General features: G+C 38.5%; 2 protein-coding genes and 1 long non-coding RNA gene across 3 annotated transcripts in view; 2 read left to right on the top strand and 1 right to left on the bottom strand.

Annotated features, from left to right (window-relative positions):
• LOC145449020 (peptidyl-prolyl cis-trans isomerase FKBP1A-like) overlaps positions 1 to 26689 on the bottom strand; it is a 408653-nt gene that overhangs the window by 233672 nt on the left and 148292 nt on the right. The window lies entirely within an intron of this gene.
• Positions 1 to 26689, top strand: part of LOC145448995 (fibronectin-like) — a 109744-nt gene that overhangs the window by 79126 nt on the left and 3929 nt on the right. Inside the window, exons 32-47 of the mRNA XM_080327452.1 lie at positions 757 to 901; positions 1662 to 1798; positions 2680 to 2818; positions 3736 to 3884; positions 5130 to 5268; positions 7289 to 7455; positions 9848 to 9992; positions 11131 to 11282; positions 12574 to 12701; positions 14250 to 14355; positions 15136 to 15272; positions 16745 to 16871; positions 18120 to 18292; positions 20321 to 20587; positions 22225 to 22315; positions 25785 to 25894. Coding sequence (XP_080183578.1) covers positions 757 to 901; positions 1662 to 1798; positions 2680 to 2818; positions 3736 to 3884; positions 5130 to 5268; positions 7289 to 7455; positions 9848 to 9992; positions 11131 to 11282; positions 12574 to 12701; positions 14250 to 14355; positions 15136 to 15272; positions 16745 to 16871; positions 18120 to 18292; positions 20321 to 20587; positions 22225 to 22315; positions 25785 to 25894 — 2312 coding nt within the window. The remainder of the gene's footprint in view (positions 1 to 756; positions 902 to 1661; positions 1799 to 2679; positions 2819 to 3735; positions 3885 to 5129; positions 5269 to 7288; positions 7456 to 9847; positions 9993 to 11130; positions 11283 to 12573; positions 12702 to 14249; positions 14356 to 15135; positions 15273 to 16744; positions 16872 to 18119; positions 18293 to 20320; positions 20588 to 22224; positions 22316 to 25784; positions 25895 to 26689) is intronic.
• Positions 16912 to 17736, top strand: LOC145449029 (uncharacterized). Its single transcript, XR_013918111.1, has 2 exons — positions 16912 to 17396; positions 17463 to 17736. It is a non-coding gene; the product is annotated as an uncharacterized LOC145449029 (long non-coding RNA).

Genomic DNA, 26689 nt, shown 5'->3' with positions numbered 1-26689 from the left:
TGTAAAATTCATCCTCTACCGAGCGAGATAGTGTAATGGTGATGCGTCCGGTTTCTTGATCGGTAAGTCGTGGGTTCAATCCCCGGCCGGATCAGACGAAAGACTTGAAAACTGGTATCCGCGGCTATCCTGGTAGGCGCTCAGCAACCACAGATAGCATGGAGGAGAAAAAAACACAGGGATGCAGACTAGGTGACCTTACAGTTGTATCGCATCTCCGTTGTCAAAAGCATCTCGATGGTGCAGGCGGAAACGAATACCCCCCTTCTCTCTCTCTCTCTGTCTTATGTCTCAACTTACCCACAAGCTTTTATCTCACCTTAATCCTACACCTCCATTGTTAAATAACTTTCAATAAAAACTTTAATGTCATTGGCTTTTCAAAAGTAAGTGCATGAATACCCTGCTAATATTGTAATCTACGGGCATCATTAATGTAATTTTATGATATGAAGTATTACGGCCAGTATGCCCTTGCAAACATGAATCAGAATAACTTACTCCCACTATAAAAATAGAATTGTCAGCAAATTTATGTTCAACCTCAAACCTGTCTGCTTCAGCCACATGGTAGAACTAAAGAACATGGTTGAATTATTCTGTTGGTCAACAAATTCTTTTATGATAAAAAATCCAAGTCTCACCTCACTCCATGTCTCATATTGACCTCCTCTCCCCTAGTTGGTTTACCGGCAACTAGATATATTAGTAGTTTGTTCGAGGCCATCATATTTGTAATTTTCTTTGTATGTTCAGGAAATGGAGACGGATGGCAACACTCATTCGGTTTTATTTACGAATTTGAAGCCTGGTGAGACGTACACGGCGACAGTAATTGGCATTGTAGATGATGGTGGAATGGACCTTGCCTCGCCGGAAGGCACAGCGGATGGAACAACAAGTAAAATGAGAACTTTTTCAAGTCAAGTTTTTAGTTTCTGGAGTATATATTTTACGGCATACACCCTTATGTTTCAATCACTGCCTACTGCTGATTAAATTTGGTTTAACATGATGGACGCTGGAATGTATATTTTACTCGCATACATACCGGTCCTAAGTTTTCTCGTTACAAAAGTTCTGAGCTCCTGTTATAGCAGGGATTCTTAACTGGGGGTCCATGAAAGCCAAGGTTGAATGTACAACTATAAAACTACATTGCCCTGTATAACATCTGTCATTAGTTTTGACTGATGTACTTTAGCGTGGTTCGCAAAAACGAATTTCGGAAAATTGTTGGTTGGTATGACCTTGTCAAAACGTTCCCTGTGGTTGAAAAACACCCAGTGTTAAATTTTGTTGATATTCATTAATGTTTAGAGGTGAGGTCTGCGGGGTGGATGGGCTTGGCGTTGTTTAGTGACGATCTGGGCAAGGGCACCAAAGACAAGATAGCAGCTTTAATGCGATGTTGAACTGACATTACATTTTTACGTGGCCGCATAAAAGAAACATAATTGAACTTTTCACATTATCATATGAGTAATACTCGAATACTCAAATTGACGTTAAGCCTAACAATCGAATCAAAATCGAATCACTCAAGCACTCGATTCCGCCAGGCCCCTGTGATAACCAATTTGTCCATTTGCATTTCTTCGTTTTTCATGATATACTTTCTGTATCTCGATCATTTCAACTCGTCACTTCATCACATCTAGAAACTCCACCGACACCGACAATAGAAGTAACTGATTCCGGTCTTTCCATAATGGATGCGATGTGGACAGTGGCAGGAGACCCACCGCAGGAATTCGAGCTTGAATACTTTCCGACCGCCAAACCGAATAATACTAAGGTACATCATTTTGCCATTTCCATCAAACTATGGCACGAAAAGACTGTGATCATTGAATATCGCTAATTTTGCGGTGGAGTCAAGTTACTCACCAGAACAGGCTTATTTTTATGCGCAAGTCATTCAATATTCTCTTTGACATTTTAGCCCAGGGGTGTCAAACTCAACTTTCATCGCGGGTCGGATTCAAACCTTCAGAACGGTCGCGATCCGTACCAAAATGTTACCTCAAAATCCATGTACTTGTTTTTCATTGAATACTTGATAATCAAGGCTATAGTACATTATATTACGGACCATAGAGGTTTAATTCTAGCAACATCTTTATTCGCAAACAACCGAATTGCCAAACGAAATACGGTGATTGACCATTGGAAAACCCCTATAAATTATTTAATCGCGATTCAGGTTTCCTGGAGGCCGGGGACCTTTTGAGTTAGAAGTGATACAGCAGTGCGGCCACAGATAGTTGATTTATACTTCTGTGTAACTGTTATTTTCCCTTTGTATCCTCATTATTACGGTTTCGCATTAACATTCTCGTTTCTGTGAATAACTTGTTTTTGGGACATTTGTCCGTAACACTCTGAACTCTGAACTCTCGGAATGAAATGTCAATGTCAGCAACTACAGTGAGACCACAAAACGGGTGTCGGATGGTTATAACGTGGCCTACGAACAATGAACATACTCGGCATTTTCTGTCTTGAGGGATAATTCCATGAAGTATTTCTTACTAGAAATCTAAGCATTTATTAGAAATATGCTGGATAATACAAGTATTTTTGAATCTGCTAAGAACTGCATTGCGGGCCGGATGTTTCACACGCCGTTTTTATCCGAATGCTTATGAGAAACTGACATATAGTTTTTGATCACAGACCCTGACTACAAATGACCTGTCTGCGCGATTGAGAAATTTGACTTTAAAGACTGAATATACGATCAAAGTAAAGGCAGTTTATTACGACAGCGGAGTAAAAGTGAAGTCTCCCGTCGCTACAACAACCGGAACTACTAGTACGTTACGATGAATGACAGCTGCCCTAAGGATATTTCGTCAGCAGTATTGAAACAGAATGCTAACTATCATAATATATTCAATTATTCATATTGATATAACACGAATATTTTCGGCTGACACTCGTCAAAGAGATAAAAAGACAATACCATTGTTGATTTGCAAAATTTCGAGTTATCTACTAGTTACTGATGATTACCCCTGACGAGTGTCACCTGAAATATTCAGATTTATTTCAATATGAACGTATTATTCAATTGTACAGTGCTAGCAAAAAAACTGAAAAGTTTGAAAGTGTTAACGACTTCTCCCGACAAAATCTGTCCTCTCCTAGAGCTTGATTCAGAAAAGCCAAAGGCCATAAATTCTGCCATTGGCAAACATTAGCTGTATCATCATGTTTAAGTGAAAAATTATCAGGACAACAGATTTCGTGTCGTCGGGTGAAGCCTTCATTCGGGTACCTTGGTGTCCACTTTTATCAAAATACACCAGCAACGTCTGAGCCTACAGAAAGAGTTTGTGTACGGTTCAAAAATAGTACATTGAGCTTGAGCGCTTCCTTTGCCCCGATTATTAAAATTTTCATGCCTGTGACCTCATATTTTGTGATATGATTGTTGATATACAATGTTCTTTCTAATTCCTCACTAGTTGCTGACTATTACCCCTGACGATTGTCAGCCGAAAATATTCGGGTTCATTTCAATTAGAATATAGTAATCCAAAACAAACACTTGAGTCAGTAGCGAAAGTAGGCAAAATTTTATTGAGGACTCTGAAAAGTAGAGGTACTTCGACACTGACAACATCCGGAAATGATGTACAGAATAATTACTGACCTGATCTAGTTGCAATGATTACTTTGTGGCATGTGAAACTTTTGAAAATAACCACATGCACTCTCATCATACAGAAAGTCTTATTGCTCCAAACGTTGAGGTCTTGGACACGACTTTCACCACCGGTAAAGTGAAGTGGACCGGGGTCGGTATGCCAGTCCATCATTGGGTGGTCAGGGCGAAAACGTTGCGCGGACATGGACCCGGAGATTTGACAGAAAACGTAAGGATGAAGCTTGCTTGATGATTGTGGCATTTATTCCATGAAACTTTTGTAATTGGAAAATAGCGTGCTCCTGACTTGGTTTACACTGTTTCTATTTCGGTAACTATATTGACGGGGGTCAGTAACATAGCACTTCTATTCTTTCAGAGTACTCAAATATTGTGCTACCTCTGATATTGAAACTGAAATAATTGAAAAAGTCATTGTGAATGAGTTGTGACTGAAGTTATGAATGAGTTCTCCCTTACTGCAAATATTGATGACGAATCTACCTAACATAAAATGAATACAATAAGCTTGTTGTACTTGCCAATCTAAAATCCCACAGCGATCAGAATAAAGTCATTTTTTTTGCGACTTTCTAAGATAGTGCTTCCCAAACCTATAATTTTATGAATTGAATACAAATATTTGGAATGAGATATCTAATTTGCATTGTATCCAGGTAACGTTGAGCTTTATGGTCCCAGTTACTGAGCATTAGGGCTGTTCAAAAATAACTTTTTTTCTTGATTCCAGCCATTCAGTGATTAAATTGTCAGGTTACCCTAAAAACGCTGCACACCAAATTTGGTTCAATTCTAACAAGTATAGGGCTCCGCAGATCCAATTAAGATTTTTAATTCAAATAGGAAAATTGAAAAATGAAATTTTCCAATTTTTCTGTCAACCCCATGAAATTGTTGAGCTGTCTTCAGAGACGATGCAAAACAAATTTGACTCAATGCCAACTAATAGAAGCGGAGTTACTGGAGTTTTCATTAATAATTCTCGGATTATCCTTGATCGGTGGATAATCAACGAAATGATTATCAACGAAAAACTCCAATAACTCCGCTCCTACTGAGCATCTTCGATGTAGTGCCTAATGGCACCAACAATCGAGCATATGGGATTGCTTGCTTCATATGCTCAACCATGGCCTGTGGTTGAAATTTATGAGACGTGCACCTATGGACACCATTGTGAAACCGTGAGTCAAGCCAGCAGAGATTCATATTCCGCCAAAAGCTTGCAAAGCGCATTTTATAACAACTGGACGAACTTTTATGAACAAACATAGATATAACAAATCCCTGAAAATATTCCCGCGCTCCGTGCGATTTCCTGTATCGAGCAGTGATAACTATCATGTTCGTGTCATGGATCATAGCTTGCCCACCTCTGTTCTTGACTGTAAACTGTAAGATTAGCGAGCACATTATCTTAAGGCACATTATCTTTTTCACTTATAATCATCAGGAGAAGGTCCAGCCACCCGGTGAACAGATCGCTGATTTGGAAAATTTGGGTCCTTTGAATGATGCGGAAATAGTCGGCATTGTGGTTGAAGATGGGAAGGAATTTGAGAGTCCGTTGGGCTCTGCTATCATCGAGATTGGTACGTACCTGGATACTGTGTGAATGATTTGCTCGGTCTGAACAGGTTGATATCGATATTTTGCGGTTTATGATTGAAGAATGCTCAAGTGCACATACTTTAGAGCTGATGCCGATAAAACTGATAACTATCAACTTCATCTAGGGTTACCATATGCCCTCTTTCAAGAGGATTTGTCCTCTTTTTCCAAGAATCAAAAGGATCCTCGGAGGACGCCCAAATGTTCTGTTTTTTTTCGGAATCCGTCCTCTTTTTCTTGTAAAAGTGTTTAAATACTTGCAAAAATTGAACTCTGACGTACTGAACCGCTGGGTTGGCTAAAAAATTAACGAAAAATACGCCCGAGAGTTCTGAATAATGAGCTTATTTTTCTGCTCCTCTCATCGATATACGAAGAAACGGGGATTTCGGAGTCGAGTCTCAAAATGCCCTTTTTCTCAGCCAACCCAACCCAATACTATTACTTGAGAAAATTTCCAAATCCCCGTTTTCTACTGTGTCTTTTGTGGATCTTAAAATATTGTACCGGTAACCCAACTTCACTGGTACCCTGATATATTTAGCCGATATTAAATAGGTATCTTGTCGTGTATGCCCATTTCCAAAACTTCATATATTTCAAAAGCTTTACACCCATCAGACATAAAATATACTCAAAAGGCTGGATCTATACACTAGCGTTGTTCAAAAATAACTTTTTCTGGAATCCACTGATTATATTGTTAGGTTGCCTAGAAACGCTGCACGCCAAATTTGGCTCGATTTCAACTGGTGGAAGTGAACGCACCGTAGTTCTAGTTTGAATATAATATTGCAAATTATTTCAAATTTTACTGTCAACCCCATTTGAATTGAGCCAAAATTGGTGTGCTGCGTTTATTTTAAGGTAACCTATCAATTTTATCAAATAGCCAGTAAAATTTGAAGAGTTATTTTTTAACAGCCCTAGTGTGTAACTTTGTGCTATCTGTTTTTGAGGCTGTGACGCCACTAGTTGAGGTTTCAAGGATTCCACATGTGGAAAAGAGCATCAAAACTATGATTCTTGTTGATAATATAACTGTTAGGCGAAAGGAGCGTGTAATTTGAGTACTCAAAAGTAATCTCTAACTATTTGACGCAAATGATCACAATTGGTACTCTATTTCAGTGGTTCTCAACTGGGGGGCCCGTGAAGCATTTTCAGGGGGTCCGCGAAACCTAAAATTTGCAAAATGGTCAAGAACCAAATTTGTATTTTTTTTAAATTAGAGAAACCACAAGGAAGTTTCGCTCCATAATTTCTAAAACTTTGCAGGCCGCATAAACAGAATGTACATCTGAGATAAAATATGGAAACTCATTTTAATTGGCAAATTGCTAATAGCTTAAACATAATACAGTTTTATAGAGATGTTTTGTTGGGGTTTTTGAAAAATATATTTGCAAAAATCCATTTTTCCTGTGATATACATAACCGCTATTCTAGAATGGCTTCAAGATGAGCTACTAGATAGAAATGACTAGGCTGGAAGTTATATGTTTGGATGTTATGTTTTTGGTGCCATATATGTTGCGACTTGTGAACATACCCGAAGCTGTTGTCGGAAGTGTTACCAGGTATTAATTTTATTTCAAGAAATGCTGCTACAAAATTCGCTTTGAAATAATATACGTCTACCCAATTACTATATAAATAGGATGATGTTATCTTCAAGAAAAGTCATTTCATTGCTTTTAATCACAACCCTACAGTTAATATTGGCACAAGAGAGATGACGGCTGTACCATAATTGAGCTGAATTTGAACTACAACTTGAGGTGGGGGCGCCGGGGTCCGCAAAGACAAAAAAGGTTGAGAACCACTGCTTTATTTGGATTCTAATACTCAAATCATTGTGCCCATCCCAACCCACTACCTATTCTGCAAACTCAAATAATGATTATTTTGGTTCATCAATTTCCCATCGCTCAATCGCTATGAGCTAATTTCTGAAATCTAATTGTTAATTCATCCAACGCGACGTTAATTTCTTTTCAGATCCAGTACCAGTGCCTCGTGTCAATGTCACAGATTCGACCAACACGACTTTGGATGCTTCCTGGGTAAACGACATCGTGCCTGACAAGTTTGTCATCCGAATCTCGGAGGAGCTGCCTTTCAAAGACGATTTGGAGAAGTACTTGGAATATATGCCTGGTGACGATGTTAGTAGATTTCATTTCCCAGTGGATTGTTGGATAGTGATGCGTATAATGTTGCTTGTATATTCTGCTGAATACTCTTCAATTGATTTGGTTCCGTGTATGTGAACGGCCTTGTTAACTCAACATTACGGGTGTTCAAAAATCACTTTTTTCCTCAAATTGTACTAGCTAAGTACTTGATAAAATTGTTCGGTTACCTAATTAAATGCTGCACACCAAATGTGATTCAATTCCAACCCATAGCCGCATTGCTACAAGAGAATAAAGTATTTTATTAATTATTTGAAAATCAATGAAAGAAATTTCAAAATTCTCCGTAGCAACGATGCTCACCCAATTTGGTTCAATTTCAACCAGTGGAGGCGGAGTTATTGCACTTGAAAAATTTAGGTTTGAATAAAATAGTATGTACGGTGGCCAGGTTACTATCTTATTAATTTCTAAATGTTTCGACTACAATAACTCCGTCTCCCACTGGTTCAAATTTAGCCAAATTGGGTGAGCATCATTTCTATAGACAACATAACAACTTTATGGGGCGAACAGAAATTTTCAATTATTTTTATTTATTTTTATATAATAAATAAAAAACTTTCTTCTCCTGTAGGAATGCGGCTACTGGTTGGAATTGAACCAAATTTGGTGTACAGCCGTTAATTAAGTAACCTTACAATTTTATCGAGTAGCCGGAACAATTTGAGAAAAAAAGTTATTTTTGAAGTTGAAGACCCCTATCAACATACTATGACAATATCTCTCATAGATATAAGCAACAAGTTCACAATGATTTTATTGTTTAGCATCTTCCATCACGTTAGCGTTGTTCAAAATAATTTTTTACCGGATTGCAAAGATTCAATGATTGATTTGTTAGGTTGCCTAAAAAAAAACACTGCACACCAAATTTGACTCAATTCTCACAACTACATCAACAGGAGTTGGAAAATTTTCCTTTCCAATTTTACCTCAACCCCGTAAAGTTGTCTACAACAATTATGCAAAACAAATTTAACTCAATTTCAATCTCGTAGAAGCTAAGTTATTTGAGTTTTTATGTAATAATTGCGGCATGACCCATTTTTCATGCGAATTTTGAATGCACTGCTAGCTAGTTTCCATCAATGACAAGGCTATGTCGCCAGCTGCACACTGCTCAGGAGTCAGCGACCAAGACTTTGTATAGTATCCTGAATATGTTTTAATGTCTTGATAAGAAAACGTGTCTGTGTGTTAAAAAGAGTTTAAATTGCATCATGTTTACCATTGTTTTGTATTGTGACGGCGAATAAATCTTATTGTTTCGGTATGTAGCCCAATCACTTTTTCATTGCCTAATATCAATACATCCACTGATCACCATGTATCAACAATGTAATTAACTGCTTAGTGCAGGACCGACCAACCCGTGGCCCGCGAGGTAATTTCCGAAATTTCTAATATCATCAAAACTGGATTGCACAGATTGTAAACTTGCAAGGCCAACCAAAAATTTGATTAGTCTGGCCGCAATACTTGAGATTTGATGACTGAAATATCAGTTCTGACGCAATGACAGATCCATCAGCCATTCACATATTGGTAGATATTTGTACACTACAATAAAGCAGAATAAGTTGCAATAAATTTATTAAAGTTAAAAATTTTCTACAAGCTTAGCGCAATATGTTGTCACTCGATTTCTTGTTTTTAATATTGTTGCCCTTTTGCCAAAATGGAAGAACACCTAATGTATCAGATTGAGTCTAACTATATTCGCAATTACGAGACAAAGTGTCGGTCAACATATGCGACCTTGCGTTTGCGCTCGCAGTAAGACTGTCGACCATGAAACCTAGGCACGATATGATTGACGCATATTGGTCGCAGCTTTCGATATCGATATGTCCATGCGCCGAATAGTACAGTCCTCGCAAACTTAGCCCAGCGATATACAGCAGGCCCGCAACATAGTCAAGTGACAATATTCTTGACCTATGAACTTCAGAAAATTTTCGCGCTTCGCGCAGATAGTAACCCGCGCAAAACTTTGTCAATCGAATGTGGCTCTTTGGCTAAAAAGGTTGGCCAGCCCTGGCTTAGTGCTTACAATTTTAAAATATAATTAATACGCCGTAGAATACAGTTCAAATTTTTACCTCAGCCTTCCAACGTATTTTCTGCTTTTCATTTGGCCCAATGGGAAAATAATTGCCCACCCATAGTATATAGTGAAACAGTATGATATATAGTATAATAAAGTAGACATAGTAGTAATATAGCAATAAATCTTTGAGGTAATCAATTTATTACAATGGATGTTTAGTACAGTCCTGGCCAATATTCGGATGTTCGTATTTGAATTACCTTTAAATATTTCATTTGTTTTGTCTGAAATATCGGTGACCATTTTCAGGCAAAGACACTCAACGGCGACGTGCTTTCCGACCAATTTGAAAACCTGACGCCAGGTACAGAGTATGTGGTCTCGGTTTGGGCCAAAGTCATGGAAGGCGACGATGAAACTTTAAGTCTGGCGGGACTCGCTAATGGAGCTACAAGTAGGACGCTATTCTTGTGGTTGTTGGCATAGGGGCTGGGGAGTTGACGTAGTGATGAATCCATCGCCATCGATACTGGAGGCGCTGGTTCGATTCTCTGCATTTTAACATATGAGGTTTTCTTGGCTATTCCTCTGCTACCTAGCTGTAGTCAAGGTGTTTGTACAAAAATGACCATAATTCAAGGAAGAGGTGGAAATCAGCCAGAAACCCCATGAAAAGACACATAAATATCGAACACAATTACATTGGGAATTAGGCTGGTGTGGAAGTCAGATTGAGAGATCTTTCTTGGTCCTTTCGACATCCTCCTATCTGGTAATTATATCACATGTCTTCTATTCTGCATTGTACATTGTGTGTCTTGAGCTGGTGAAACTATAGTACGCGGATTGATTGATATTTACTTTGGACTATGGAAGGATATTCAACATAGTACAACTTTTATTTCTATTATTGATCATCTGATATTCACGAGGTTGTAAAACGTAACAGGAGCATTCAGAGATTTAAATACCAGGTGATATCAATAATTGTAGATGTTCTGCTGCTGAACTCACTACTGTACCAGTCAACAGTTGCAATATAAACCGATTTGCTATAGTTTTTATCTCTTTTTAGGAGTTTTCCCCCACTTGCCTTACAATTTTGAGGTGTTTATTGTTGACAGTTTGCATTGTTTATATTGTTTTTACCCGAAATATTTATGAAAGAATGGGAAAATTTCTCATAGATAAAGGAAATTTTAATATCATGAGCAGTCAGAGACTTAAACCTCGGCTGATACCATAAAATCACAATGTTCTGTTGGTGAATTCACTGTAAGTCAACTGGCCGATGTTATTTATTGAAATATAAGCCTATTGGCTATTATTTATCCTCTCTTTATAAGGCTTTCCTCATTCTCCTACAATTTCAAAGTATCTTTTGTTGATAGTTTCCATCAATTGTATTATTTTAACCAAAATTTCTCAGAAATTATGGGAAAATTTCACAATGTTATTTCATATTGGAGTTCAATTTCTAGTTTTCTATCATGGGCCATTTTTGTTTAGGCTGTAATACGTATTCTCAGTTATGTCGAAGTTCATAAATATTCCGTAGTTGTACCATCTAAAAGACTACGAAATTGTTACAGAGCCGAATCAACCTGAAAATCTTGCCTATGGCCAGACTTCGCCGAATCTGCTGTCCATCTCTTTTGACCCACCGTCTCTAGGAGAAGCGTCCGCATTTGAGGTGAAATGCGTCCAGGAAGGCACCGATCCAGATACAGTTGAACCATCAGTGGTATGGCTTTAACTAATGATTTTGTAGCCGATTGTATCGTAGCTATTAATTCCCGCTTTTCACTCCAATTGCTGGCTCTTTTTTACAATGGATTAATCCGCTCTTGGTAATTGTGTACAGAAGTAGTTTGTGTATAATCTAAAAAATAGCACAGTAAACCTAAATCATCTCTTCGTCTTGCTTTTTCCAATTTTTTATGCCAGTGATGTCGTATTTGGTGATAGGCCTGTTGATATACATAGTTCTTCTGAAATCTCTGCTAAAGAGCTTCTTGGAGGTACAGAACTTCAACATACAATTAAATACTATATTCATATTGAAGTAAAAAATATTTTCGGCTGACACTCGTCAGGGGTAATCCTCAGCAACTAGTAGATAATTGGAACGAACATTGTATATCAACAATCGTATCACAAAATATGACGTCTCCTGCATCAAATTTTGAACGATCGAGGCTAAGGCAGCGCTTAAGCTCCATGTATTATATTGAGATCGTACACGACTTCCTCTCTGTTAGTTGCTGACCGTTATCTCTGACGAGTGTCAGCCAAAAATGTCTAGGCTTATTTCAATAGTAATATATCAGTCACTCGTATATTGAAGGTAGCCTAAGTACCTACATGGGTCTCTTCACTTTCTTCCAACTCTAATATTGCGACCTGAGGAAAGTTTCACCAGGAGTAAAAGGAAGAGTAGCAAACAAAAGTGTATAGAAATACCTAAATTTCTTCAAAGGGAGTTTGTTCCAACAGATGGGAGTATGTGTACCATCTAAAAGTAGTACATCGAGCTTCTGCAATCTCTTCGTCCTGATTATTCGAAATTTCATGCCGGGGACGTCATATTCTGTGATACGATTGTTGGTATACAATGTTCGATCCAATTCTCTATTAGTTGCTGACGATTAGCCCTGACATATGAAAATATATGGGCTTATATCAATATGAATATGCTATTCAGTTAGGATATAATTATTTTGTTTTCTTATGCTAGTAGTTCTCCAAAATACCTACATATAAGTTCAACTCAATCTTCCTTTTTACATGCTTTCCGAGCTGTGAACGCTGTAATATTTGCAAACTTTAACTGAAGTAGAAAAAAAAGTCTTTTAAAACATCAGAAAACAACTATGTTGGCCTATTGTCTGATTTTTCTTGAATTGGGTAGGAAAGTAGGCCAGGTTGATTTAGTAGTGTCTGAAAACTCCAACAGTACAACCAACTACTCTTTTGAGTAAACCAATGGAAAGTCTTTTTGCAATCTAAAGCTGTTCTATGATAATTATCTCCAGGTTGACAATGAGGACCCAGAATCAAGCAAGTCGACTACTTGTGATGTTTCTCCGGGATTCACATACCAGGTTTTAGTACGTACGGTTCTACAGTCTCCCGAAGAAGTGCCTTCTGTTTTGGATCCAGAGTAAGTTTGGGGTTCTTACACAAGTTTTCTTGGTTCATTTCTGCATTCGTGACTGACGTATGAGCTTCAAGGTTTCACTGTGTTCTCTAGATTTTCAGTTTTTCATTTGAACACCTACACAACTATATAATGATATGACTCAAATATATAATGTTAAGTTCTTATTAGAAGTTACTGAAGAAAAATTTTCCAACATGTTAATAAGCAAGACCAAGGCAGCCACTGTAGCTAGAGCCCTGGTTTCAGAATCTGCAGGCCTTAGTTCGAATGGCATGAGCAGCTGTCACGATAAAATACAGCCATGGATGAGCAGAAAACATACCACTTTGGTACTTACCAATTCCGGTGCCAGGAGTAAGGTTGCGGCAGGCAGTGCAACCGTTATAGTATAATATACCCTGATGACGCCATTTAGGGTACTCAGTAACACTGTGTTTAGGTGAATGTATTGTACCCATATACGGATTCTGCAACTTGATCTCTAAATGTAATCAGCCCCTGATAAGTGAACACCTGACGAGACTTTCGTTATGTCTCATATACATGTAAATATATATATGCGTTGTTCTAAAATATGATTCCTAGATTCGAATTTACCATAGTAAAATGTAGATGATAAACAATGTAATTGGATGTGGTGTTGGTACCAGTGTGGAGACATGATGTTGTGGTCAGCCGAACTAACCAGTCCGTTGACATACTTGAAACCTGATCTGCAACTTCTGGAACAGTCGTTTTAAACTTTTACTAATATGTGGAACACTTAACTAATCTGCAAGCCTTTGCGGAACCCCAAATTTCAGGTGATTCATGAAAACAAAAATTTAACACAGACCGCATCTAATACGTTACTGTAGGTTACTAGTGCACAGAATGAACAGCGTACCAACTGAGTGTTAAAAGAAAAAAACAATACAATATAATTTTCATGCAAAATTACAACATTATAATGTATGAATGTGACTTGACCTGTACGGAACGCCAGTGATTGGCTCCCGCAACCTCCAGTGTTCCGCGGAACACCGGTTAGGAACCACCGCTCTGGAATGAGATCACGCAAAAATACAAACCGAAAACCAGCTCTCTGCGTCAGAAGAGGCGTAAGAATTCAGTCAAATTATAATGTGGATTGCTGATCTGCTTTTATCAACCTAGTACTGGTGACGTCATATTTTGTGATACGATTGTTGATAGACACGACAGTGTGCCTTCCAATTCTCTACTAGCTTCTGACGACTACCCCAGACGAGTGTCAGCAGAAAATATTCGGGTTGATTTCAATATGAATATACCATTCAATTTTATCAACGCCAACCTATACAGGGAAAAATGAATGGCAAAGAAGTTGGAAGCAACAATTCTAGTAAGCATCCAATCCAAAATAGTTACCACAAATTTGACTATCAACACTTCTCGACCATAAAAAGGGCTCACTACCATGAAGAGTACGTAATAGACAGATGTTTTCGGTAGAATAGTTTCAATTTAACGAACAGCACATGTGATTTGACTGAAATATTTTGCCATATGTCGTCCTTCTATTTTTAGAAGTTACAACATGAACAAGCAGCCATTTGGACCATACTACAGTGGATACGTCAAAGTCAACGTGACTCTCGATGTTGGACCGGTCAGACATTTCTCACTGGTAGAGGTATGGGACATAGAACTCTTAGCATTTTGAATAAACCTTTAGATCTTTTAATATACATCACCGCGAACCATGCATGTGAAATTATTGCAGCTCGCATTTCGCGTATATTAGCTCAATGTTGTTAGCCGCAGACTTGAACAGACTGCCAAACTAGTTGGTTGATTGTCAACTATTGGTTTTTGAGTAGTGCTAGTTCTAGGTGAGGTTTTTGAAAAGTGATTTGTTCTAGTTTTAGTTCTATTTGTGCATTAGTAAAAAAATTACTTCTTGAGGAACTAGAAAACATGTGTCGTCATTTGGCATGAATCGTGATACTGGCGTTCTGCTGTTGATGTTCTGGCAGCCATTGCTAGCTCAGCGTTATCACTACTAGCAGTGACGTAGCCAGGGGTTGAATTTTTTGGTCCCTGTCTTTTTGAAATGCCGAGTCCATATTCGTTTCCAACTCGTATCATCGGTTTTTAGTGAGTTGTGTTTTATTTTGTATGTTGTGGATTTCTAAATGTCGTTAGTTCTAGTTCTAGTTGCGAGTTTTGAAAATTGAGTAGTTCCAGTTGTAGCTGTGGTTGCGGTTTTCGAGAATCCATTAGTTTTTGCACAAGTCTGCTTGAAATAAGAGAACCTATACAACAAACAAACAGTTCTCCTATAACTTACCAATTCTAAATCCCACTGTAGATTATGACAATGTCGGGAGATTGGATTTTCTTTTCACTCCGTGCCTGGGTCGGGTCTCTCCAGTAGCAAAGAGTGTGTGCGTTAATATAATTTCCATTTCAGCCATCGCCGCATTCACTTCTTGCGACCTGGGAGGCTCCCGACCATGTGGAAGAGGTCGATCATTATTTATTATCATATCATCGCGCCGGCTCTGATGAAGAACAAACCTCCCTCGAAATTTCAGGAGATGAAACAAGGTGAATATTCACAGCTTGGAATTGGGAAGTCTTTTCACGTGCGACCACTTTAAAAATAAATCCAGCTGGTCAAAATTGATTACCCGAGTGATTCAATGTCTTGTTGAGGACTTGGGTGTTCTCTATTATGACTAGAGTCCGATAATACACACAAAGAAATATGATTATCATCCATTAGAGGTAAACATATCTCCAGCACGTCCCTTCTTGTGATATTTCTGTACGCTATCTTTGATTGGGCATGTTATTGTTCCCCTATTTAATACGTTCTTTCATTTTTGAGACTACATTTGCAGGCCAAGGTGAAACTTTGATTTATTGAGGGACACACCAAATTATGTGCACTCAGTTTACTGTATCTCAAATCCTGTGATATATCGAGCGAAATTTCAAACTATATGTGATTATGATTTTGGTGATTTTGCTCATAAAACTGCCAATTTATTCCGAGCCTATTCTATACAAATGATATACTATGTTGGCGTTGAGTATCACATAATCAGGGTTGGACACCATGATTTGAGAGCTCGAATCTGAATCGAGTATTAATTGAAATAACTCGAGTCAAGCAGTTGTAGATGATTTCAAGTGAGTACTGAATTTATATGCTCCTTGCCACTAAGAGTTCAACTAACAACGGAAATTGAAGTTTCGAGGCTATTGTCCACTGCCTTGAAACATCGATTGGTTGTATCATGGTATAAGAAACATGTAGTACAAAGCTACATGTGTTAGTGTAAACGGCATATCTGTGATGTTGTGATCAATACACAGCATTGTCGCAAAGTAAAATGAAATAGGCAAGGTCGAAAAAATACCAAATAATCTTTAATGCAGAGGTTTCCAAGCTGTGAGCCATGGTGCCCCTAGGGGTCGATGAGCCTTTTTAAGGGGCCATAAAAAATCGTAAAATGATAATTTGTTAAATTTTACATGTCTATGTTGTCCAGTACACTACACTATAATTGAAGAGCTCCTTGGAGGTACAGAACTTCAATATACAATTGTATAGTATATTCATATTGAAATAAACCCGAATATTTTCGGCAGACACTCGTCAGAGGTAATCGTCAGCAACTAGTAGAGAATTGGAAAGAACATTGTATATCAATATATTTTGTGATACGATTGTTGATATAGAATGTTCTTTCCAATTCTCTACTAGTTGCTGACGATTACCTCTGACGAGTGTCAGTCAAAACTATTCGGGTTTATTTCAATATAAATATACTATTCAATTACACTATAATTGTATACACCAACTTTTTAATGTCAATGTCATTTTTAAAATTTTTATGAAGGTTTGAAAGTAAAAGAGGCGACTATAAATTTTCAAAGGGGGCCAAAGGAGTCAAAAAGGTTGGGAACCCCTGCTTTAATGTGATGTCCCTACTCATAATAAGCAACTCTTTCTGTGGGTGGATCCACACTTCTTAATTACCAAAAGAGATATATGAGTGTTACGTTTTCAGCAAACTACTAACTGGTCTGCATCCCGACATACTCTATGAAGCGACCATCGTGCCTGTCGTGAATTCAATGACTGGACAAGAAAGTGTCGATTCGGAAAGTACTCTGAAGGACGTCGTGTCCATTCAGGTAATAGGCTTGTTAGAGGTACAATGTTCTTTCCTATTCTCTACTGCAGTGTTTCCCAACCTTTTTCCACTCACGTACCACTTCGAGGTTTTATGCAGTGCTCGCGTACCACCTACATAATTTACGCACGCCGTGGGCGGTTGAAAATGTGTTCACCATTTATGACGTAATAATCACGTATTTGACCTATGTGAGGTGTAATAACTAGGGCGATTTTTTATCTAAAAATCGGAGGATTTTGACCTAGAAAAGCTTCATTTTGACCAAATTTTGACCTCACGTATGCAAATTAGGTGTTTTCGCGCATAATGTTAAAATTGTACTACTAATATTCATTTCTGGTTGGGACTCTCTATCTTACGAAGTAGTTTGGCCTGAGAAAGCATTTTTGACTTAAAAACTGACAAATTTTGACATCAAAAAACTTTATTTTAGCGATATCTGGCCCAGTAGTTACCACGTATTAAGGTAGAGTTATTTAAAATTTGTCGTAGTACAACGAAAGATACTTTCGCACATTCTCTGGTAGAAAGTGTCTGTCCTTACTAAGTAGCTTGCCAATAATGGGGAAAGACCGTTCAACAGCAGTAGTTGTTGGCTGACAACACTGAAGTTGTGCGTACACTGTTCCGGTGACACACCATGTTGCTTCAGTTAGGATATTGCGGTACGTTGACCATAATACCATGTCAATTGTCAACCTATTTGTTTCGTTTGACAGTTTATGATCCACGATGAGCAGACAATGGGCCGTCTACAACGCTAGGCCTAATAAGTAGGCTACAAGCTGTAAAATATCAAAATCTACGATACAAACGAAATGGAGGGGTAAAAAAAAATTTGACTCTGTAAACAATTTTTACAATTTTTTGACTTGACGCGTCAATTTTGACAAAAAAAAATCGCCCTATTAATAGCAAATTCTATTAAACTAGGCATTATCAGCCCGGGTTGATGAGATGCATGGAATTGTTTTTTTTACCACTAAGTCAAAAAAATTCAAAATCAACCCCACCTAAACTAATAACTTCCATCGGTCGAAAAAAAACAAAATCTACTCGCGTACCACCTGGAAGACCTTCGCGTACCACTAGTGGTACGCGTACCACAGGTTGGGAACCACTGCTCTACTGGTTGCCGACAATTAACCCTGACGAGTGTCAGCCGAAAATATCCCTGGTTCATTTCAATAGGAACATACTATTCAAGTGTACAATCCATGCCAGTGCTTTACTATTCTCTTGAAAGGTGGTGGAATCAAACTTTACTTCAATCTCTGTGGAATGGCCGATATCTCAAGTTCCCGACGCCAGTTATGTGCTATACTGGTCTCCGAGGCAGCAGGAATTGGGCTCTGGTGAAGAACCCACACCGCCAGATTTTATCAATGTGAACGCTGGACAATCAAAGGCGACGCTTATGTAGGTATTGCAGATCTTTGCGCTTGCTGAGGTCAATGTAAGTTTGTAGATCGAGATTTGTGCGAAACAGGAAGGCTAGTCACATATGCTGTACACAAGGGTCGTTCAAAAGTAACTTGGGTTCCCGGGATTACTGATAAATTGTTAGGATGCCTATCAAGCACTGCACATCAAATTTAACGCAATTCCAACTAGTAGAAGCCGATGTAGAGCCTGTTGAAATTTTTGAATTTATCATGAAATATTTTTCACATTTATTTCCAAATTCTACTGGCTAGTCCGTGATTTTGTTGAGTTGTATACAAAAACAATCCAAAACAAATTTGAGTCAATTCCAACCAGTAGAAGCGAAGGTAATCCAAAAGCGTCAACTACAGTAACTTCGCTTCTACCGGTTGGAAATGAGAAAAAATTGTGAGGAATCGTTCTTTCAGACAAGACAAACATTTCAGAGAATAGGAAAGTCACCACATCATTGGTATTTCGTCTATCAGTCCTGATATTCGGAAAATAGGGCCAGAAACTGTTGGCACTGAGGAAAATTACGATATTATGAGTGTCAGCTATTCTATATCACTCGAGCAGAGTTGAAAAGATTGGGTTGAACTGGATTGAACTCGAAACTGAACAGTGAGCATAATGACTTGGACTCGGACTCGAGTCACAACACTGTGACTCGGGGGGGTGAATTGAAAATGACTGGACTTGACTCGAGTCAAAGCTCTAATACTGAGATTGACTTGTGACTCGGAACCTTGTGACTTGGCTACAACTCAGGTGAAAACTATCAATTCAGGCAGCCAGTAGTCGATATCAAAGGTTGCAGCTGTGAACATAACACGTAGGCACTAACTGTTCTGCTGGTTACCTATAAAACGGTGTCCCAAAAACGCAACAAAGCTTAATTTTGTTCAACTTACTTCTGTGAAACTCTTTGGGAATATCGAAGGCCTTGGTTTCATAATTTTTCTCACTCAAAACTAATTAATTTAAGCAGACAGAACACAGTTTCTGGGCCTATTTTTAATCATCGCTCCTGATATACTAGGGTTGCCATATTTTGGAATCAGGAAATGGGGACACTTTTACCAAATAAGAAAAGTTAGTTGATCAAGACTTAAAACTGCTGGTTAGCTATTTCTGCTGGAAAATTTGTTGAATTGACTACAAAAAAATACGTTGTCACATTTACTGCAACCCGGTTTACCCACTTTTTACTTGAATTATATAGTGTTGACTAAAAAAAAGTTCATCACTTTTACTCGACTCCTGCTTTACCCACTTTTTACTTGAAATATGTAGTGCTGATTAAGAAAACAATTAGCTTATCACTAGGGCAAGTTTTTGTTGCAGTTAAATCCGTGAAAAGTTGCATTTAGTTTTGACAAAAGTCGCAGTAAAAAGTTGCATTTATTTTTTCACAAAAGTTGCACTAAAAGACCACGTTTTGCGCGATTGACTAAAAAAAGAGACAATTTTCTGGCTCAGCTCCCGAAATACCCGTAAAAGCGTTACTTCCGTGCTGATTTACGGTGTTTCAGTCGAATTTGGCCGTGTATTTCACCAAAATCGAAAATACTTTCATGAAAAATCGAAAAAGTTGCAAAAGTTGCAAAAACTTGCCCTAGTTAAGTAGTTTACACTTTAACTCAACTCCTAAATGACCCGCTCATACGTCCGTAATACTTATTTAGCGTAATTTATGCCGATCTCCAGTCGACCCTGTCCGTTATCCTAGCTGTAAAAGCTGTAAAGGATGACGAATTACCAAAAAGTAGGACATTTAGGCATCCTCGGAGGACATTTTCAAAAACCTGTAAAAGTGGGACAAATCCTCATATAAGAACGTATGGTAACCCTATGATATACAAGAATTGGATAAGTCATATAGTATTGTGGAGTCAAGAGCCATGACAATGACTCAAGTCATCACAACCGTGGTGGGCACTAACATTGACTATTTTGATCATCTTTGAAAATAATTGAAGCGGCGATTATTGTAGTGTTAACATTGCTATCATTTCACAGTGATCTGCACCCCGCTACTATGTATGACGTGAAAATTGAGTACGTCTACAATACCGATCCAAGAGGAATAGCTGAAACTGCGGCCGCCACCGGGCTTCCGCCCCCCGGTCCAATCAACTTCACCGATGTGGAAGATGTCTCGTTTGTAGCACACTGGGGAAAACCGCAATTTGAAGCTGAACCCGTTGGGTATCATGTCACGTACACCGGCCCTGACGGCATTCCAGTATCAGTTGATGTTGCGGGACCGGACAGCCTTAGTCTTGTGTAAGTATCACACTGCCACGACTAGAAAAAATCTTTTCCAAATCAGGTGAGTATTAGAATGAGGGTATTCGCAAAATCTTGGGAATTGAAATAAATTCCGTAATAAAAAGATATACAACAAAAATTCAGTTCAGTTCCTATCATATCTGGGTTTAAATTCATAAGCATGAGCATGGCAATTGTCTGTGCATCAAGCTGCGCTCGCTTTACATAATAGAGCTGTCCTGTATCTTTTTCAGGAAAACCACAAATTAGATTAGGCTGCTATTAAAAAATTATAGCATGGAAACATTTCATAAATTATATTCAACTTAGATCGTCGCTATTTCACACTAGTTAATGTAATTAGATAGTTGGAATTGTCTATTTATGGAAGTCTGCCTAGCGATTTGGTTCCTAATCCTGTATTAGGCCTCAAGTGGAGTCGAATATCTGTGGTGGTGCACACTCGAATACCTTCTAATAAGGTTCTATCGCATATCAGTGATGACGAAAATCTCTCTCGCTCTCTCCATTCCAGTATCGTTCATTGTCACATTATAACAGTTATAGATGATGTGGAAGTTTTGAATATGTACCCCATGCGACCATAAAGAAAATACTGTCATTTATACAAGGCATTAGAGTTAATTTGATATTTTTCGACTATACCTATTTTATTGCCCTTTGTGAATTGTGACAAACCTACGTGATGATCAGGACAATTTTTTTTACCATGTCGAAAATAGTCAAAATTTTGTCAAAATTGTTTTTTTTTCAACCTGCACTTCGTTTGTGTTGTAGATGATTACAATTTCGGTGAACTTATCATTTGCGATGTTACATCTTTTAGCCTACTTTATAGGCCTACCGTTGTAGACAGCCATTGTATGCTCATTGTGAATCATCATCGGTTAAATGAATCAAGTAGTTTGACATGGTGTTATGCTCAACGTACCGCAACATCCTTACTGAAGCAAGCCTGCATGTATACTGGTTCTTATATCAGAAAGCGCATGATGAAAAATAGTGATGTAGCCAACATTGAAGAAGAATGAAGCAACAAGGTGTGTCACCAGCAAGTGTACGCACAACTGCAGTGTTGCCAGCTGTTGAACATTCTTTCTCCATTCTTGGCAACCTACTTAGTAAGGACATACACTGTCTACAAGAGAATGTAGGAAAGTATCTTTCGTTGTAATGCAATACATTTTAATTGTTTCTACCATAATGCGTGATGTAACTACTGGAATTCTTCATAGGTCCAGATTTCGTTAAAATAAAGTTTTTTCATGTCAAAATTTGTCAGTTTTCAAGTCAAGCTTTTTCAGGTCAAGTCAAGCTTTTTCAGGCAGAAGTACTTTATAAGGACAGACAGTTCCAACCAAAAATCGCCCTAGTGATGATCAATACATCACAGACATCTCGCTTCCACTGAAATTAGAAACTTGCTTCATGTTTTGGATGCTGTGTTACGATAAATCTGGGTTTCAACGCTTCCACAGCAGAAGCAAAATGTCAAAATGAAAAATTTTTTGATAATAAAACTCTAGGTGCCTACTTAAGGTGTAATTTAGGTGTTCGAAGCGTAGTGCCTCACTAATTGAGTCGAATTATTTTCGCCAGTCCTGCCTGTGACCAATATTTGCAAATTTCAGAATTGATGACGCTCAGCCTGGATCGCTATACGATTTCCAAGTTGCCGCCGACTATGGAGATATGGGTTTAAGTGAGGATGTGTCTAGCAAGGTATGTTGCAACCAGCCCTTCATCAATTCGGTGTCCGGACAATACCGAGAAAACCATTACCGAGAATGCCATTACCGAGAATGGACACCACCGAGAATGGACATTACCGAGAATGCAATGTATGCAATGCAGACATGTTATGCATATGAACAGGTCGTATGTGTGCATCACGGCGTTGCCACATTCGATATCGATGCTCAGGTGTAAATTTGTTGGCAGCGTAAGCCCCAGTAAGCTATATTCTTGACTTTGACCATTCTCGGTAATGTCCATTCTCGGTGGTGTCCATTCTCGGTAATGACCATTCTCGGTAATGTCAATTCTCGGTAATGTCCATTATCGGTAATGGCATTCTCGGTAATGTCCATTCTCGGTAATGGTTTTCTCGGTAATAGTATAGAACCCATCAATTCAGGCTCGAAATAAATCCTTTCTTTTGCAATGCAACAAAGCTCATGTTTAAGGATAGTGATTTGTATCGATTGAAATCAATTCGAATAAATTTTATTCGTAGTTTTAAATAGATACAATTTAAAGATAGGAACACATGAGGATGATATCACCAAGTTCAAATGTGACATGCACTTTTAATGGGAAATAAAGCAGAATTCTCCTATGTAGAATCGTTAAGCACTAGTTATTGTTTGTTATTTTTTAGATTTGATCATTCCAAGTCTAGACTACAGTTGAGTTAGGTTAAGTTAACGTCAGCAACTGCAGCACACGGCCTTGAAGGTTCTGTGAGCGGGCCGTAGACAGTTTCCGGTCTTACATGATAATGTGGCCCACAGAAACATTCTGCCGCTATTTCCACTTGCTTGCTGTCAAAATATAGTGACTGCAGGATATTCTATCGCTGAATAAATCCAAGTTTGCCGGTGGCCTGAAAAAGAGGGCCATGAACATTACCAAAACAAAACTGTGTTCTAATCTAACTGATGTTCATGTGCAGTGCAGGATTTCTTCGTCCGACATGCAGCCAGAGTTCAAAGAACTTGTTGACAGCTTTGTTAACCACAGATGTCTCATTGACTTTCAACAGCATTTGAAGTACATTATGTTAATGAATTCATCAAGTACTGTTATTGGCTCTATGCTTCAGTCTCAAAATTTATATTAAATACGTTTTAATCCTTGTATAGGCGGATACACACACGAGTGATTATTCGATACAGGAGTCTGGCCTTCCAAGTACTTCATTTTACCAAATCAGGTCCGCCGACTGGAGAAGTTGCCCGCCTCTGGTGTACGCATTAATGACTGAGTGGTAAAATTAGCCGCTGGTTCGGTTCGCATCACACTTGTTGGCCCATATTTCTAATACTTACAATAAATATATTCGTTTGCTCAGATATGTCTTATGTATCTAGTTTCATTCATTCCTTCATTCGTTTATATGTTCAAAAAGCCATAAGATTGTGATGAAATAAAAATATTATCTGTCAAAACGAGACGGAGTTTGATGGCTTTCTTGAACTTGAATTCTCTGCACCCGTCTTTAAAATTCACGTTCGAAAAAGAGCGTGCTAACTCGGTACCATTCTTAGACGTTCTAGTGGAAAAACGGGGTATTAGCTTAGTCACTTCGGTTTACCGGAAGCCAACGTTTACAGGACAATATTTACGCTAGAATTCGTTTAGCCCGTACCGCCGTCAACTAAATTTGATTGGCATGTTGGTGCACAGAGCCTTGATGATATGTTCAGATGTAAAATTAAACGCGGAGCTAGAATATATCCTCAAAAATTCTAATCGACAACGGGTACCCCGAACATATCATCAAGAGTTCTGTGAACAGAAAACTCAGTAATTTCAATCCCTGCAAATCACAAAACACGAGCACATGGTCTGAGGAGAATCTATGTATACATTTACCATGGCTGGGCCCCATCTCTTCCCGTTTTGAAAAACAATTGATTTCTGCTGTAAATCGCTGTTACGATAACGTAAAAACTAATGTTGTGTTTATCACCAAACAATTGCTGCCTCTCAACAAAGCAATGTAGTCTATGATGTCAAGTGCCACTGTGATTGTCGGTACGTGGGAAGAATAACTCGGCGCTTGCAGGAACGCATCAAACAACATGTTCCGAGCGTTATTAGATCACGCACATTAGTCTCTGGCGAAGATGCAGCCGTATCTGATTTGCGATTGCTAGAACGTAATCAGGCCATGGCTATGAACTCTGTCATCGACAAGCACTTGGCTGAGAATGCAACTTGCGCTAAAAACTATCGCGATGAAAGATTCTCTATATTAGGTAGAGGCCACACTCATTTCCATCTGTCTGCACCAGAATCGACTTATATTAAAATCCACCGACCGCGCTTGTGTCAGCAGAAGGAATTTTTTTAGTCAATCTAAAAATTGGCCACTAACTGCTCTGCGGTTTGCCTGTTTTTCATGTTGTTTGTTTGTTTCTATGACGACATAATTGGTTCTATGCAATGTAGCTGATGCATGTTTTTGAAATTCTCCATTCGCTGATGATTGCCCCTGAAGAGTGTCAACTCGAAAAGCTTCAGGTTTTAATCATTTCTGCCATGAATATAAGTAAAATGTATATTAAAGTTCTGTACCCCAAAGAGTCTCTTCAAATAAAAATATAATTTAATAATATATTCATATCGAAAATAGAATGATCAGAAGGATTCAAATGAACTTTGTATATCAATAGTCATGATTACCCGTGACGAGTGTCAGCCGAAAATATTCAGTTTGTTTCAATTATTTATTGAAGCTCTGTACTTCCAAGAGCAGTCTTGTAATATTCATGTTCAATTGCATGAAATTGCAAGCTTACAAACTGCTTGAGTGGTAGTAATTCAGAGACCCCCATGTCATGGAGGTGATGAGTAACAAGGCCTTTATAGGTCATATCGTCACCTCCAGTCAAATTTTTGTTTGACAAATCAATAAATGTCTGTCTGTCTGTCTGTCCCTTACCCGACTTTCCTTCCACGAATCGGACAACTGGACCAGTTGATGTCATCTGGGGTGTTTGCACAAAAATTAGTCCGTGAATTGTAATATTTAGACGATTTGGACGTGAGCATGCAATACTATTATGCAAACCAACGCCTTTGCCTAAAACATGGTTCAAAACATTGCCTACCAACCTTTTTTCAGTTTGCGACACACTTTTATATCAAGTGTTATTGTGCCGCACACTATTTGATATCTTCTAAAAGAAACACCCAAAATTGACATAATCTATTTTCGACCAACCACCACATGTAGGATCGTCATGTTCCAAAATGCCGTTAAAACTTCTATGATATCGAGTAGAACATTGCTGGCATTTCGTAACAACCAAAAGCCAGCCTCTATGATACATTCAATTGAAGACTGTAACATTTAGAAATGCTTCAACCCACGTGGTTGGGAAACACTGGTTTAGGACACTAACGGAAACACTGGAATTTTTATAAAATACATTCGCGCTACAGTCACTTTTCGTATGTGCAGGTAAACACAGATGAGCCCATCTGCAGCTGCGCGACGTATGTTCGAAGGCAGCAGCAAATGGAGAAGACAGTCACAAAACTGGTCGGTGTCATTGCACGTCTGGAAGAGAAGTGAGCTAATATTTCTGCTCTTTTGTGGCACTAGAACTGTACGTAAACTGCTAGATTGTATTGAAAAATAATGCCAGTGAATCACAGACACTTCTGATCATGCCACCCCCTGAGCCGCAAACCAGGTGTCGGATAAACCCTTGACACCACCTACTTCCGACAAAATGTTGTTTGGCTCATAACATTCATTACACAGTTACTACATTTTCATGTCACTTTTTGTGATTTGATTTTATTGGCAGCCCGGTATACCTTATGTATGCTATGTCAGAGTCACATTTTTGCACGAAATCTGCGAGACCTAAAACTACTTGAAGTAGAGGTAGAATTGACGGACTTTAAATCTACTCAATTAAGTAAGTAGTTCTGAAAACGATCATAGTTCGTTGGCATGGATTGTCAAAAGGTGCAAATTGTGTTATGCGAAAGGTGCCAAGCTTGATTCATATTGATGCATACTAGGAGGAATCCAATTTTCGACAGCATAAGCTTTCGTCCGCATCATGGGATGTAAATGATAGTATTGATAAGGAAATGCGATACTTATCCTCTGTTTACTCGAACATCACGTTTCAGAAAATATCATGGTATGGTGCACTCCCTCATATTGCAAGGCCCGTAGTTTAGTCGAAGAGTTATACTGAGAAGTTGTATAGGCAGGCTTGCCATACCGTCCTTATTTCTAAGATTTGTCCTTATTTTGAAGGGTCACGTCTTGGAAAACGCAACTGTCCTTATTTCTAAGAAATGTCCTTATTTTCGACTTGCGTCCTTATTTTTTCTTATTTTCAACCA

The sequence above is a fragment of the Botryllus schlosseri genome, chromosome 10 (assembly GCF_051294905.1).
Source record: "Botryllus schlosseri isolate E-star chromosome 10, Bs_hap1, whole genome shotgun sequence".
Taxonomy (NCBI): Eukaryota; Metazoa; Chordata; class Ascidiacea; order Stolidobranchia; family Styelidae; genus Botryllus; species Botryllus schlosseri.
This window is presented reverse-complemented; position numbering and strand designations above follow the sequence as displayed.